This window comes from Pelophylax lessonae, assembly GCF_965119305.1.
Source record: "Pelophylax lessonae genome assembly, chromosome: 10".
Taxonomy (NCBI): Eukaryota; Metazoa; Chordata; class Amphibia; order Anura; family Ranidae; genus Pelophylax; species Pelophylax lessonae.
In genome coordinates this window covers 125,566,058-125,578,995 of record NC_138777.1, presented here as the reverse complement: position 1 = coordinate 125,578,995, position 12,938 = coordinate 125,566,058, and the positions used below count along the sequence as shown (strand labels likewise).

At 47.1% G+C, this 12,938-nt stretch overlaps 1 protein-coding gene across 1 annotated transcript in view; it reads left to right on the top strand.

Annotated features, from left to right (window-relative positions):
- Window positions 1–12,938, top strand: part of MMP2 (matrix metallopeptidase 2) — a 317,663-nt gene that overhangs the window by 53,627 nt on the left and 251,098 nt on the right. The window contains exons 2-4 of the mRNA XM_082270399.1: window positions 3,029–3,252; window positions 3,996–4,144; window positions 7,023–7,151. Coding sequence (XP_082126525.1) covers window positions 3,029–3,252; window positions 3,996–4,144; window positions 7,023–7,151 — 502 coding nt within the window. The remainder of the gene's footprint in view (window positions 1–3,028; window positions 3,253–3,995; window positions 4,145–7,022; window positions 7,152–12,938) is intronic.

Sequence of the window (12,938 nt, the reverse complement as noted above, 5' to 3'; positions counted from 1 at the left end):
AATTTTGGAAATGCATTGTCTCATATTCAAATTATATAGCAGCCTGCCTATTCCCAGCACCCAGTACACAGGATGTGCAGCTCACTGTTTCTTTTTTTATTTCCATTTCTCTTTTATCTCTCAGTATTGTGAATTATAATAGTTATTATAGATGCTATTGATTATTTAAAATCAGATTGTATGCCACATTATTCTTATGTACTATTATCAACTAGACCAGCGTTTCTTAAACTTTTTACCCTACAGGAACCCATAAAAAAATTTTCAGGTCACGCGGATCACTTACTGAAATCAATTTATCTGGTTGCAATACATAAAAAGTCTTATACATTGGTAGTCAGTAGGAGAAATAAAACCCTTACAGAGATGGTCAGAATGCCACCCTTACAGATAGGTAAAATATCATTGGTGCTATACTACTGGCTTTGCCTAGTGGCACTTACCCTGGAACTATGCAGGCACCATCAAATGGGAGGTCAATCATCACAGCTAAAGGAATACCTAGCAACTTTTGGAGAAACCCTAGGAACCCTATTCCTAACCATAGTTGAGAATAACTGATCTAGGCCATGAAGCATTCATTTTAGTATTCATCCCAAACAAGATGAACATTTTAGTAGTTTCTTAGTCCTTTATTGAAAAATGCTTTCATGTATGTGTAGCCCTGATGAAGCCTCCTTGTATTCTCCAAAACACACTGACTAATCTTCTAGATTACAAATTGTATTTGTATTCTGGACATCTACTAATGGCACTTTCATTTTCCAACCCCTCTTCCTGATTTCAAATGGACCACGCAAAGGGGCCATTAGGACAAGATAGCTGCCTAACAATCTGCGCAAACCAATAATCACATTTTATAATACACCTATCTGTCCATCGAACCTCACCTTTACCAGTATACTTTTTTTTTAAAGTTATATTTAAAGTGTATGAGGCCTGGAACACACTTCCCTCTACTGCAGAGGCTGGTAGTTTGCACATAAACTCTCTTATGTTGACTCATGACATGAGCAACAGGGTTAATGAAGAGTCCAGTGAAAATTAGAGTTGAGGACCAGTGTTTCAGATGGGGTATCACTGTTGTGGGGACCTCCTCAATTTTAAGGGCATGCCTAAAATTTTCAATCTTTAATTAATGGCAGTTACACTCATCACTAAATAATATTTATCAGTACACTATAAACATACAATAAATACTGTTATTGCTTGATTAATCTGGCTCATACAGTGTTACTCACGGTCACACTCTTCTGGCACCTTTTGAATATGTATATGTTGGTTTGGTCTGGGCACCAACTTCTTCAGTTTCAATTTAAGGAACATAGGTATTGGTGTTAATTTATATGTAGTTAATTTTACAGATCCTCATTTGAATAAATCCTGTTATTCAGTATGCATCATGACCACTTCAGGTTTGCTTGTTTGTGATGTATAGCACTGATGTAATTTCTCCATCTTCTCTTTCTTTAGCCATTCACACAAATTGACCTACAGCTCTGTATTTTGTGAATGGCCAAGGTTAGAGGGTGCAGAGAAAGGACACTATTGCTTTGATCTATGAGGCCTACAGTGCTCATACTCATATTAGGGTAGAAGCCAAGTGGAAACTATACTTTACTTTACTGCATTGGCTTTAACCACCTCAATACTGGGCACTTAAACCCCCTTTCTTCCCAGACCAATTTTCAGCTTTTAGCGCTGTTGCATTTTGAATGACAATTGCGCGGTCATGCAACACTGTACCTAAACCAAATTTATGTCATTTTTTCCCCACAAATAGAGCTTTCTTTTGGTGGTATATGATCACCGCCAGTTTTTTTTTTTTTTGGTGCACAAATAAAAAAAGACCGATAAGTTTGAAAAAAAAAAAAAGTTTTTTTGTTTAGGTTGTAAAATTTCGTAAATAGATACGTTTTGTCCTGCACTGATGACGCCGCACTGACAGGCACTGATGAGGAGACACTGATGGGGTGGCACTGATGGGGTGGCACTGATATGCAGCACTGATGGGCACTGATAGGTAGCACTGATATGCAGCACTGATGGGCACTGATATGTGGCACTGATAGATAGCACTGATATGCAGCATTGGTGGGCACTGATAGGCAGCGCTGATGGGCACTGATCGGCAGCACTGATGGGCACTGATCGGCGGCACTGATGGGCACTGATAGGCGGCACTGATGGGCACTGATGGGTGGCACTGATGGGGGGCACTGATCGGCACTGATGGGGGGCACTGATGGGCACTGATAGGCAGCACTGGTGGGCAATAATGGGCACTGGTGGGCGGCACTGATAGATGGCAATAACGGGCACTGGTGGGCAGCACTGATAGATGGCATTGGTGGGCAGCACTGATAGGGGGCACCACTGGCAGGCTCTCTGAGCCCTGTTTGCCATCCCTGGTGGCCATCCCTGGTGGTCATGGGTGGGCATCCCTGGTGGCTCTAGTGGCATCCCCTCCCCCCCAGGGCTGCACTGGTAATCAATCATCTGATTACCAGCACAGAGCCCCCCTGTGATCAGTGAGTAATTAGAAATACTCACTGATCACCCCGGCTGCAGAATCTATCCTCTCCTTCTCCTCACACTGACAGGATCTGTCAGGAGGAGAAGAGATCGAAGCCGTTACAATGGCTGTATTGACATTACATGACGGCTGTGATTGGTCACAGCCGTCATGTGATCAGGAGGGCCAATCACAGGGCACTCCTGCCGAGTCTTGTTGCTCTGTGTCCTAGGGACACAGGCACATCGAGATCGCGCCGCTGCGCGTGCCCGCGGCGGCGCAATCTCTCTCCTTCTGAAGGACGTTCCGGAATGTCCATTCAGAAGGACGAGACTCCCACCCGGCCGTATATGTACTATGGCCTGGGTGGGAGGTGGTTAAAGTACTGTGAAGCAATTTAGACAATGTATTACAATTGAGGAGAGGTATAATTTGTTTACACATCAAAACTGTGTCCAGAATTGGGCTTTGAATGCATTTATTTCAGTTTTCTTTTTTTTTTTTTTCATGCAGCAATACCTGTTGAAGTACTATGGTTGCCCTAAAGATGGTTGCATTATGGTACTGAAAGACACACTAAAGAAAATGCAGAAATTTTTCAATATTGCTGAGACAGGAGAGATCGATCAAAAGACCATTGAAACCATGAAAAAGCCAAGATGTGGTAACCCAGATGTGTCCAATTACCAGTTCTTCCCAAGGAAACCAAAATGGGAAAAGAACCATATCTCGTACAGGTGAAGTTCTGATCTAATGGTCCTGATTTATTAAAGCTTATGTGTGTAGATCAGCACATTGATCATGCACGGACAGGCAAATTGCATCCTATTTATTCTGGGCTTGCAATGTTGTAGTGTACATACTGAACACTAATTTTATTAATTTAGGATGGTTTGCTTTACTGTATATGTTCCAGCTTTTGACTGTACATTGGCTAAGTGGTGGCATTCCTAAAAATACCTATTATACGTGTATCGTTTATGGAAACAAACCATATGATATCATTAAAAGTGAAGTAAAAAAAAAAACGGATCACACATGACTACTTTGGTCATAGCTATAGCGTGTACACAATTGCATACAGTGGAGTCTCTGATTGGGTTTCCAACATAACATTGTATGATATTTTTTTTTTTACATGCACATTTAATTTCCTATTGTACTGGTCACATACATTTTTGACATCCCTTTGTGCTTTTTTTTTAAAAATAGAAATCATAAAAGAAGCACAATTTGGATGTGCAATTTGTGCAGCAAACTTGATACACATTGAACATCAGTGTAAGATTTGCTAGATAGGTTCATGGAATGCCTTTGTGTGCTCATAGAAACCCACAATCCAGATGTCTCATACACATTTTTGGCATACTCTTGTTCATTTCCTAAAGTAAATAATGTTTATCAATATGAAGAATGTGGATAAACTGCTTAAATGTGTACAGTTTATATTTTGCACTAAACAGTTCATAGTTCTCTTTAGGATTCTAGGGTACACTACTGATCTGGATTCTGAAACTGTGGATGATGCATTTGCTCGGGCATTTCAAGTCTGGAGTGATGTAACACCTCTGAAGTTCTCTCGACTAATGGATGGAGATGCCGATATCATGATTAACTTTGGCCGCTGGGGTAATTAATTATCCTTTAAAAATAATGAGAAAATCATGTGAAATCTGCTTTGCCTGAGATTCAAGGGAATCTGGGTCTTGATTATGTTCAAGTCAAATTCAATAATTACAAACTGGTAATTTCACAAAGATAAAATGTGATGTGATATCAATCACTGTATAACCTACAGTGTCCTCTTTATGGACATGTCAATGCCTAAAAGAAGGCTGCCAAACAAGCCACTGATTAGGCCTGGACTTTCAACTCACACTTGAATAATTACCATTGTAAGTCCAGTTCACTACTGATTTGTTCAGTTTGTTGCTAGTCAAGCCCTGATGAAGGGGGCACTTAGATCCTCAAAACGAATTGGCTATTTTTATTTTCTATGTCTCACGGGCATGCAGCGTTTGGGAGCGTCTCTTACTGACAGTGCGTCTCATATTGACAGAACGGGGCACCCGAGCTGAGCTCCAGCTCCCTGTGTCTGTTCAGACATGGAGCTGTGGTTCGGTCCCGCCCCCTCTTTCTCCTGATTGACTAACTGACATTTATTGACAGCAGCAGGCACCAATGGAACTGAGGGGGGGGGAGGGGGGCTGCTGCACACAGAAGGATTTTTATAAAAAATCTTCAGCCTTTACAACCCTTTTAATGTATATCAGTGTAGGTGCTACACTGCTTGTTATGGTGTGAACCATAACTGATTATTTTCAGGATAGTTATTGGGCGTAAACCAAGATTTGGTGGTCAGAATATGACCCTGAAGACCAGTTGCAACTTTAAACATCTATAATATTTACCAGAAACTGACTTAATTCTCCTATCTTCCTACTTTATTGGCCTATCTTACACATTGTAAAATTCTAATACATTTCAGCTAAAAATTACCTTCAAACTAAGATAGTGAGTTTTATTCACTATGCGCTAGAAGTTTACCTGAAGCAAAAATAGTGAGAGACAAGTAGAGGGCAACCATTTTAAAATTAAACAGAGTGAACTGGCGCAACAAGGACTCAGAGGTGAACCTCAATAAACCTACTATAGAAACATGTGGGACAGTGACGGACCTGAATGATATCTGAAAAGTCCATAAAGTCCATAAATACCACAGGTCTGTGCACACTTGAAGGCAGCTTGATCACAAGTGGAGAAGAAGAACTTGCAGGATACTAGGAGAGAAGACAAGCGCCACTCTAAGTGCATTATGACGCAGTATTTATTAAAAATTAACCATACTGGGTACTCACAATGTACAAGAAGTTTAAACATGGTGGATATGTTCTCAAGGGGTCGGTTGGTCCAATGCCTGGGCGAGAAGGGACTGATGTGCTCCGAAGATCCGTGTCTAACCGTGGGAATCGGCGATATCCGGACCCAGGGGACACCTACAGCGCCCCCGGCGGCGGACCCCCGGGTCAGGCGTGAAGCGTAGAGCGCGGGGCGTGACGACGTAGGCGACGCGCCGTCGGAGCACGCGCCCCCCCCCTCAGGCCTCTAGCTCTTTTAAATACCGAGTCATACTGCACTTAGAGTGGCGCTTGTCTTCTCTCCTACCATTTTAAAATTAAACTACACATGTAAATACATGAATTATGAAAATTTCTTTCTCAGTGATGTTTCAGAATGTTTTTTTTTACAGTGCCACATGCTGCCACTTTCCCCATAAGCTAAGTCCTGCATTTTAATACAATGAGACTGCTGTGGGGAGCAAATTTTGGTTTATGCTTTTATATATAGGATGTACCCTTTTATATAGAGGATTTACCCAACCACCTCACCCCTGTTTAACATCACCTCTGTTGATATACTGCTGAAAAAGAATTAGTATGCCAAGTAGAGGTTTTAAACATCATAAAGCACTATAGGGAGGCCTACCAACCACATAACCACTTGCTGGCAGGCCGCCACACATACTGTATACTGAGGCAGGTCGGCTCGATTACGCAAAACGACATACCTGTACGTTGTTTTGTGTAATAGTCAGTGGGGGCGCACGCAGACCGCCATTCTGTGACGCCGTTCTGTCACAGATCAACAAAGGGATCCTGCATTCCTGCTATTCAGGAACACAGATTTCTATGTTCATCTAGTGAGTCCATCCTCTACACAGTTAGAAAACATCCCCTAGGGACACACTGAACCTTTTGATTGCCCCTGATGTTAACCCCTTCCCTGCCAGTGTCATTAGTACAGTAGCAGTGCATTCTTTTAGCACTGATAACTGTAGTAATGTCACTGGTCCCCTCAAAAGTGTCACTTAGGCATCCGATCTGTCCACTGCAACGTTGCAGTCCCGCTAAAAATCCCTGATCGCCGCCATTACTAGTAGACACGATAACTTTTGCGCAAACCAATCAATATATGCTTATTGGCATTTTTTTTACCAAAAATATGTGGCAGAATACATATTGGCCTAAAATGATGAAAAATATTGTTTTTTTTTTTTTTCAGAATTGTCGCTCTTTTTTTGTTTATAGAGCAAAAAATAAAAACTGCACAGGTTATCAAATACCACCAAAAGAAAGCTCTATTTGTGGGAAAAAACGGACATCAATTTTATTTGGGTACAGTGTTGCACAACCACGCAATTGTTCGTTAAAATAATGCAGTGCCGAATCGCAAAAAATGTCCTGGTCATTAAGGGGGAAAATCTTCCGTCCAAAAGTGGTTATGGGGGGTAAAACTTCCGTTCCAGAGGTGGTTAAAATGGCATAATGCTATTTTACAAGAAAATGGTGTTTTGGTCCTATAGTCAAACTTTGTGACATTACACATGCAACACATTAGTCTAATTTGTTATGATTTGCTGCTCATCATTCATCGGATTTAATCAAGTTTTGTTTCTACACTGTCCTAAAATTGTTTTTTCTTTATTTTTTTTGCACATGGGTTTTAGAACATGGAGATGGATATCCATTTGATGGTAAAGATGGGCTTTTGGCTCATGCTTTTGCTCCAGGATCAGGAATTGGTGGAGATTCCCACTTTGATGATGATGAACTTTGGACCTTAGGAGAAGGTCAAGGTAACCATGATTCCCTTGTATATAATCACATTTCTTCTGGGTAATTTTCAAAATGTTAGAAGGATTTTAATGTTTCCCATACACAAATTATTCATAGAAGCTGAACTTCATAGAAACTAACTTGAATATACTCATTGTCTACTGATTAATTGAAAAGTATGCTTTTCAAATAAAAAAATCAAATAAATAATTATCTACAGGAGGATCACAAACATGATTCCTATATGGAACTTTACTCTCCACACATTGAACCATTATTTGCTTATGGTTAGAATTATGTGCATCTGCAACGTTTTCAGAGAAGTGAATTTATAAAGGTTAGCAGCATTTTTTTTATCCAAAAGAGTTGTTAGTAGTAAACAAAATGGGCATAAAGTAAAAAGTAAGCAGCACTTTTAAGTTTGTTTTTGAAGTTATACTATGTGAATGGGAACATGTAACAAATCTGGCTGCAAAAGTGGAAATACATTTAAGATCATAAGTGTTCGGCCGCAGGCCGGTATTTGTGGGAGGAGCTAGCGGGCTATATAGCGCCGCCCCTCCGCTATGCCGGCCTGCTGCTGCGCTGTACGTCATTCGGCTGGTCAGGTGTGTTTTGGTGGTCACCTGACGTCGGCCGGATATCGCGGTATCGTGGACCGGACTTCCGGGCAGGACGTGAGCTTAGAGTCACCGCTGCTGGCACCGAGCCCCGCTGGTCCTGCGGCATCCCAGCTATTCCTCCGCCTGTACTGTGGTCAGCCTTCTCGGGCATCCGCCCCATCTCCTCTGCCTCCGGCCGCCGCCTGCTCGTCCAGCTGCCAGCTCTGCGTGGCTGCTTCTCCCCGCTGTTCAGCAGGGGATCAGGTACCTGTAGGGCATGGGGGGGAAAAGGGGGGGGGGAAGTCTTCTGCACACACTGCCTGCCTCCTGTAAGGCCACGGCTAATTCACAGGCTCTCTTGCACACACTGCCTGCCTCCCTGTAGGCCACGGCTAAACCACGCAGACTCTCTTGCACACACTGCCTGCCTCCCTGTAGGCCACGGCTAAACCACACAGGCTCTTTGCACACACTGCCTGCCTCCATGTAGGCCACGGCTATTCCACTTTCTGGCTCACGCACACGCTGCCTGCCTCTCTGTCAGGCCACGGCTACCCCCTTTTTAAAGTATTCATGTTCTGTGCACTCACTGCCTCCTGCCAGCTTCGGTACCTCTTCCCACGTCCTCCTGCATTTTCTGTGCCCACTTTTGTCACTCAGGTACCCTGTGTGGGGGGGGGGGGTTGGTGCTCGGGGGTTGGGGGGGGTCTCATTAGCATGGCAGGGTTGTGTTGTTCCTGGTTCCATGTCATGTTCTGATGGGGGGTATGGGTGACCCCCCCTTGACCGTTGCCTTTTCTCCTGCAGGTTCTCATCATGTCCTTCAATGCCGGCATCAGGTACTATGTCAGGTCCAGGTTCCTTTGTGTACCACACGGTTCCGGTTATCTAGTCTTCACAGACGCCACTGGCGTCACCCATAGACACCGTTAGGCTACTTCTTCCCTTTCCTCCACTCACTTAGTTTTCGGTCTGGCTTGCGCCCGGTGGTTAGGCCCCTGCCGGTTGCTCTTCAGGCTCATTCCACACTTCTGTGATCCACCTGGTGATGCATCGGTGCCTGGGCACCGTCACGGCTTCATCACCACTGTGCATACCGCACTTCATGTCGTTGTCCTCTTTGTAAGCACTGTCGTTGTTGCACTCCAACTGTGTTGTTCTTGTCTCGTGTTGTCCCCCCCCCCTCCCCCGCAGGGCGAGTTCATACTGGCTGTCAGGGTTCAGGTGCTGGCCCCATAGCCCCCCCCCTTCATAGCCGGTCCCGCGAGGCCAACTCCCCATCTCGTCGGAGATTCCCCGCCCCTCGGGCCAAATCAAAGCTAGCGCCTCGCTCCACCCTTCTCATGGGTTTATAGCTAGGGCCTCACCTGTCACGGCCACTCGTTTTGATTCTGTACTGTCACCGAGAGGCCAACGTTCCCGCCACCACGTCAGTGGCTCATGCCCCTCGGCCAGAATCATAGGTAGAGCCTCTCATCAGCCGCTTGGCATCTAGCAGGGCCTCACCTGTCACGGGGTAGTTAAGTTCTTCGCCTTTGGGCTTTAGCTAGCCAGCCAGTGATTCTTCCAGCACGTTACGGTATTAATCGGACTTGGGCATTTTTGTTCTTTGTTTTCTTCAACAGCGGGCCTCAAGGAGCCATCCTGGAAGAAGGATCTTCATCCCCCTCCACGCCAGCCAGGCCCAGCACCCCCGCCAGATCTGGTACACCCAGGGGTCGTCGGGTTCCATCTTCGCTGGGTTCATATGGGTCTTGGACTATTCCGAGAATTTCGGCGGTGCTACGCCAGAAGGGGATCCCGTTCCCAGCCACGGCAAGGAAAGCGGAACTTTTTAGGTTGATGACGGAACATCCAGAAGATCCGGGATTGGGCACAAGCTCTCAGGGCTGTACGTTAGCTATGCAAGGGACCCTGGACTCTATCCTGTCTTCCCTGCAGTCCATCGGAGACAGGCTGACTAAGCTGGAGGACGCCAGTCCAGCTCAGGGGGGTCCTCCTCCTCCCTTGCCGGTGTTGTCCCCAGTTCCCGCCAGTGATCAGGGTAGGCCCCCAGTTTCCCTTTTCCCCTCTTCTACGGTTTCTCCTATAATCACCCCGGCCCACATGGTCCCCCCAGCTCTCCGCAAGGATATCTTGGAAGGGAAGGATGTAAACTTGGTGGCTCTCCTTATCGCCTCCCAGGATATGGTGGAGAATAAAATCTATAATTACGGGGATTTGTCCGTTGTTATGAAGGCCAGGGACCCCAGGCTCAATAAGAAACTCACGATCCCAGAGTTTGTCCTGGCCTTCGGTATCTACAGGGACGTATTGTGTTCCGTATACCCACATCGGCGGGAGGAGTTAGATCTTTACCTGCATAAAATCGTGGATCTAGGGAACAAATACGGAGGTTTCACCTTCTTTGACTTTCACAAGTCAGTCTCGGCCAAGGCGGCAGCGGCCTTGGCTCAATTTAACGTACGGGTCGATTGGAGTCTTTTGGACACCGAGCTGTTCTGCAGGCACTTTGCAGGCTTGGCACCTCCCTCCTGTGCCACATGCTCCTCCACTTCACACTCTGCCAGCCTGTGTCCCGTGGAGGCGGAATCCTCCCCGGCCGGGGTTCCGGGGGGGGGGGGAGCTGGCAGGTCAGAACAGCGTGGCCTTAGGGATAAGCTGGGTCATCCTATCGTTTTCTTAGGTAAGGCCCAGGTTTGTAACAACTTTAACGGGGGTGCATGCAGCTTCAGCGCCTGCAGGCTGCTCCATGTTTGTTCCATCTGTTTTAGGGCCCACACTAAATCTATGTGCCCGTCCAGGATCAACCCTAAACAATGACTAGCCGGGGTCAAGGTTGAGGTGTTGGAATTTTACCTGCAGGCTCATCCATCTCCTCACCTGGTGGAGTATCTGGTTCAGGGGTTCTCGGGAGGGTTCCACACGGGGCTGGTGTCTCTTCCTTCTGGGACATTGGAATGTCCCAACTTGCTGTCGGCCAGAGAGGACCCGCAGTCGGTGGACCTTTTGCTCGAGAAGGAAGTGCAGGAGGGGTTCATGTTAGGTCCCTTCCCGGCCCCCCCCTTCTCCTCCTGGCGTACCAACCCCATCGGGATCTCTACGAGCAAATACACTAATAAAAAACGTTTGATAATCGATATGTCGGCTCCTCATTCTTCCGCCAACCCTAGCCTTAATTCCCTTATTCCATCAGCCGAGTTCTCTCTCCACTATACCACCGTGGACAATGCCATCCAGGCCATTCTAGGGGCAGGTAGGGCCGCTTGGCTTAGCAAGACGGATATCGCCAATGCCTTCAAGCTCCTGCCCATTCACCCCTCCTTATGGCATGTCCACGGTGTTAAGTGGAGGGAGAAATATTATTTTGCTATCAGGCTGACTTTTGGGTCCAAAAGCAGCCCGAGGATTTTCGATACATTTGCAGAGGCACTCTGCTGGCTCCTTCTGAACATTTCCAGGTGTCCCACGGTGTTGCATTACTTGGACGATTTCCTATTGGTCGAGCGAAGTCAATGCACGCCGGTCAGTTTGAGGAGTACCATGGCCTTGTTTTCCACCTTGGGGGTCCCTCTGTCGCCAGGCAAGACGGTCGGTCCTGTCACCAGGTTGGATTTCTTGGGGATTACCCTGGATTCCGTGTCCATGCAGTCTAGCCTCCCTGAGGACAAACTTAATCGCATTCGTGAGGTAGTTGGCAGGTTTTTGGAACTAGGGTCGTTTTCGAGGAAAGAGTTGCAGTCCTTGATCGGGTCATTGAACTTTGCCATGCGCATCATCCCCCAGGGCAGGTCCTTCATCTCCCGGTTACTGCGGCTGTTGCCAGGTCTTCCGGAGGGCGTCATTTCCCACTTGGATCCTCCTGCCAGGGCGGACCTGGGTATGTGGGTTGAGTTCCTGGAAAGCTGGAACGGCATCTCCATGTTCATCCCGCCCATCTCCTCCCAGTCCCCCGTGTTTTGGACGGATGCGGCTGCCAATTCCGGGTTCGCGGCCATCTTTGGGGACTCATGGTTCAGGGCTAGTTGGCCGGCTGAATCACTTGCCTTACCAGCTTTCCAGGAAACCTCAGCTTTGTTTGAATTATACCCTATTGTGGCGGCTGCTGTCACCTGGGGTAGGTGCTGGTCAGGGATGGCAGTCAAATGTTTTAGTGACAACATGGCGGCCTGTGACATTGTCAATAGGGGCCGGTCATCATCCCTGACCATCATGAGGCTGGTTCGCAGGCTGACCTTGATAGCTGCCACTTACCAGTTTTTTCTGTACTGTGAGCATATCCCGGGCCACTCTAACTCAGCCGCTGATGCGCTTTCCCGGTCCAAATTGCAGGTGTTTTTCGCCCTTCACCCGACGGCCGACAGATGCCCCACGCGGACCCCAGAGTTCGAGGAACTGGTCCTGGACTAGCCCGGATCGTGGCGCATGGACGGGAGCTGGCCCGCATGGCTCTGTCAGCCAACACCAGGAAGGCCTATGACCGGGCCTGGTCAATCTTCCAAAGGTTCTTAGGGGAATTCGGGTTGGACGACCATTCGGTACAGACTATGGTCGCCTTTGCTGCCTTTTGCCACCTCCAGCTCAAATTGTCCGCCAGTACTGTCAAGCTGTATCTGGCGGGTGTCCAACACTATGTCCTGACGCACCAGCCAAACTCCTTACCTTTTCTCAGGGCATATCCCCTAAAGAGCCTCCTGAAGGGTATTGGCAAGGTGGATCGCCATACCTCGGTCAGGCGGTTGCCGATTGATGGGGAGAAATTCCGGGCTCTCTCCAACTTGCTGAGCCATTTGCTAATACGGTTGTGAAAGCTGCCATGTACCTGGCCTTCTACGGCTTTCTCAGGCCCGGGGAGTTTACGGTTACTTCCTCAGCAGAGGGGCGTTCTTGTCTCCACACGAGATCTGGTCAAGCGGGGGGATCATTATGTTTTGACGCTCCAGTGCACCAAGACCAGGCAGGTGGGCTGCCCCGTTACCATCCCGCTTTACCCATCAGGGAATCTTTGGTGTCCGGTCAAAGTGTTGGATGAGTTCGTGGCCCAGTCCCGGAGCTCTCCCAGCCATGCTCCACTTTTCACGTTACTGGGCGTTCCCCTCACCACGTCCAAGTTCATATTCTACATCCGAACTCTTTGTATCAGACTGGGTTGGGACCCTGCAGCGCACTCTGGTCACTCCTTCCGGATAGGTGCGGCTTCGGCTG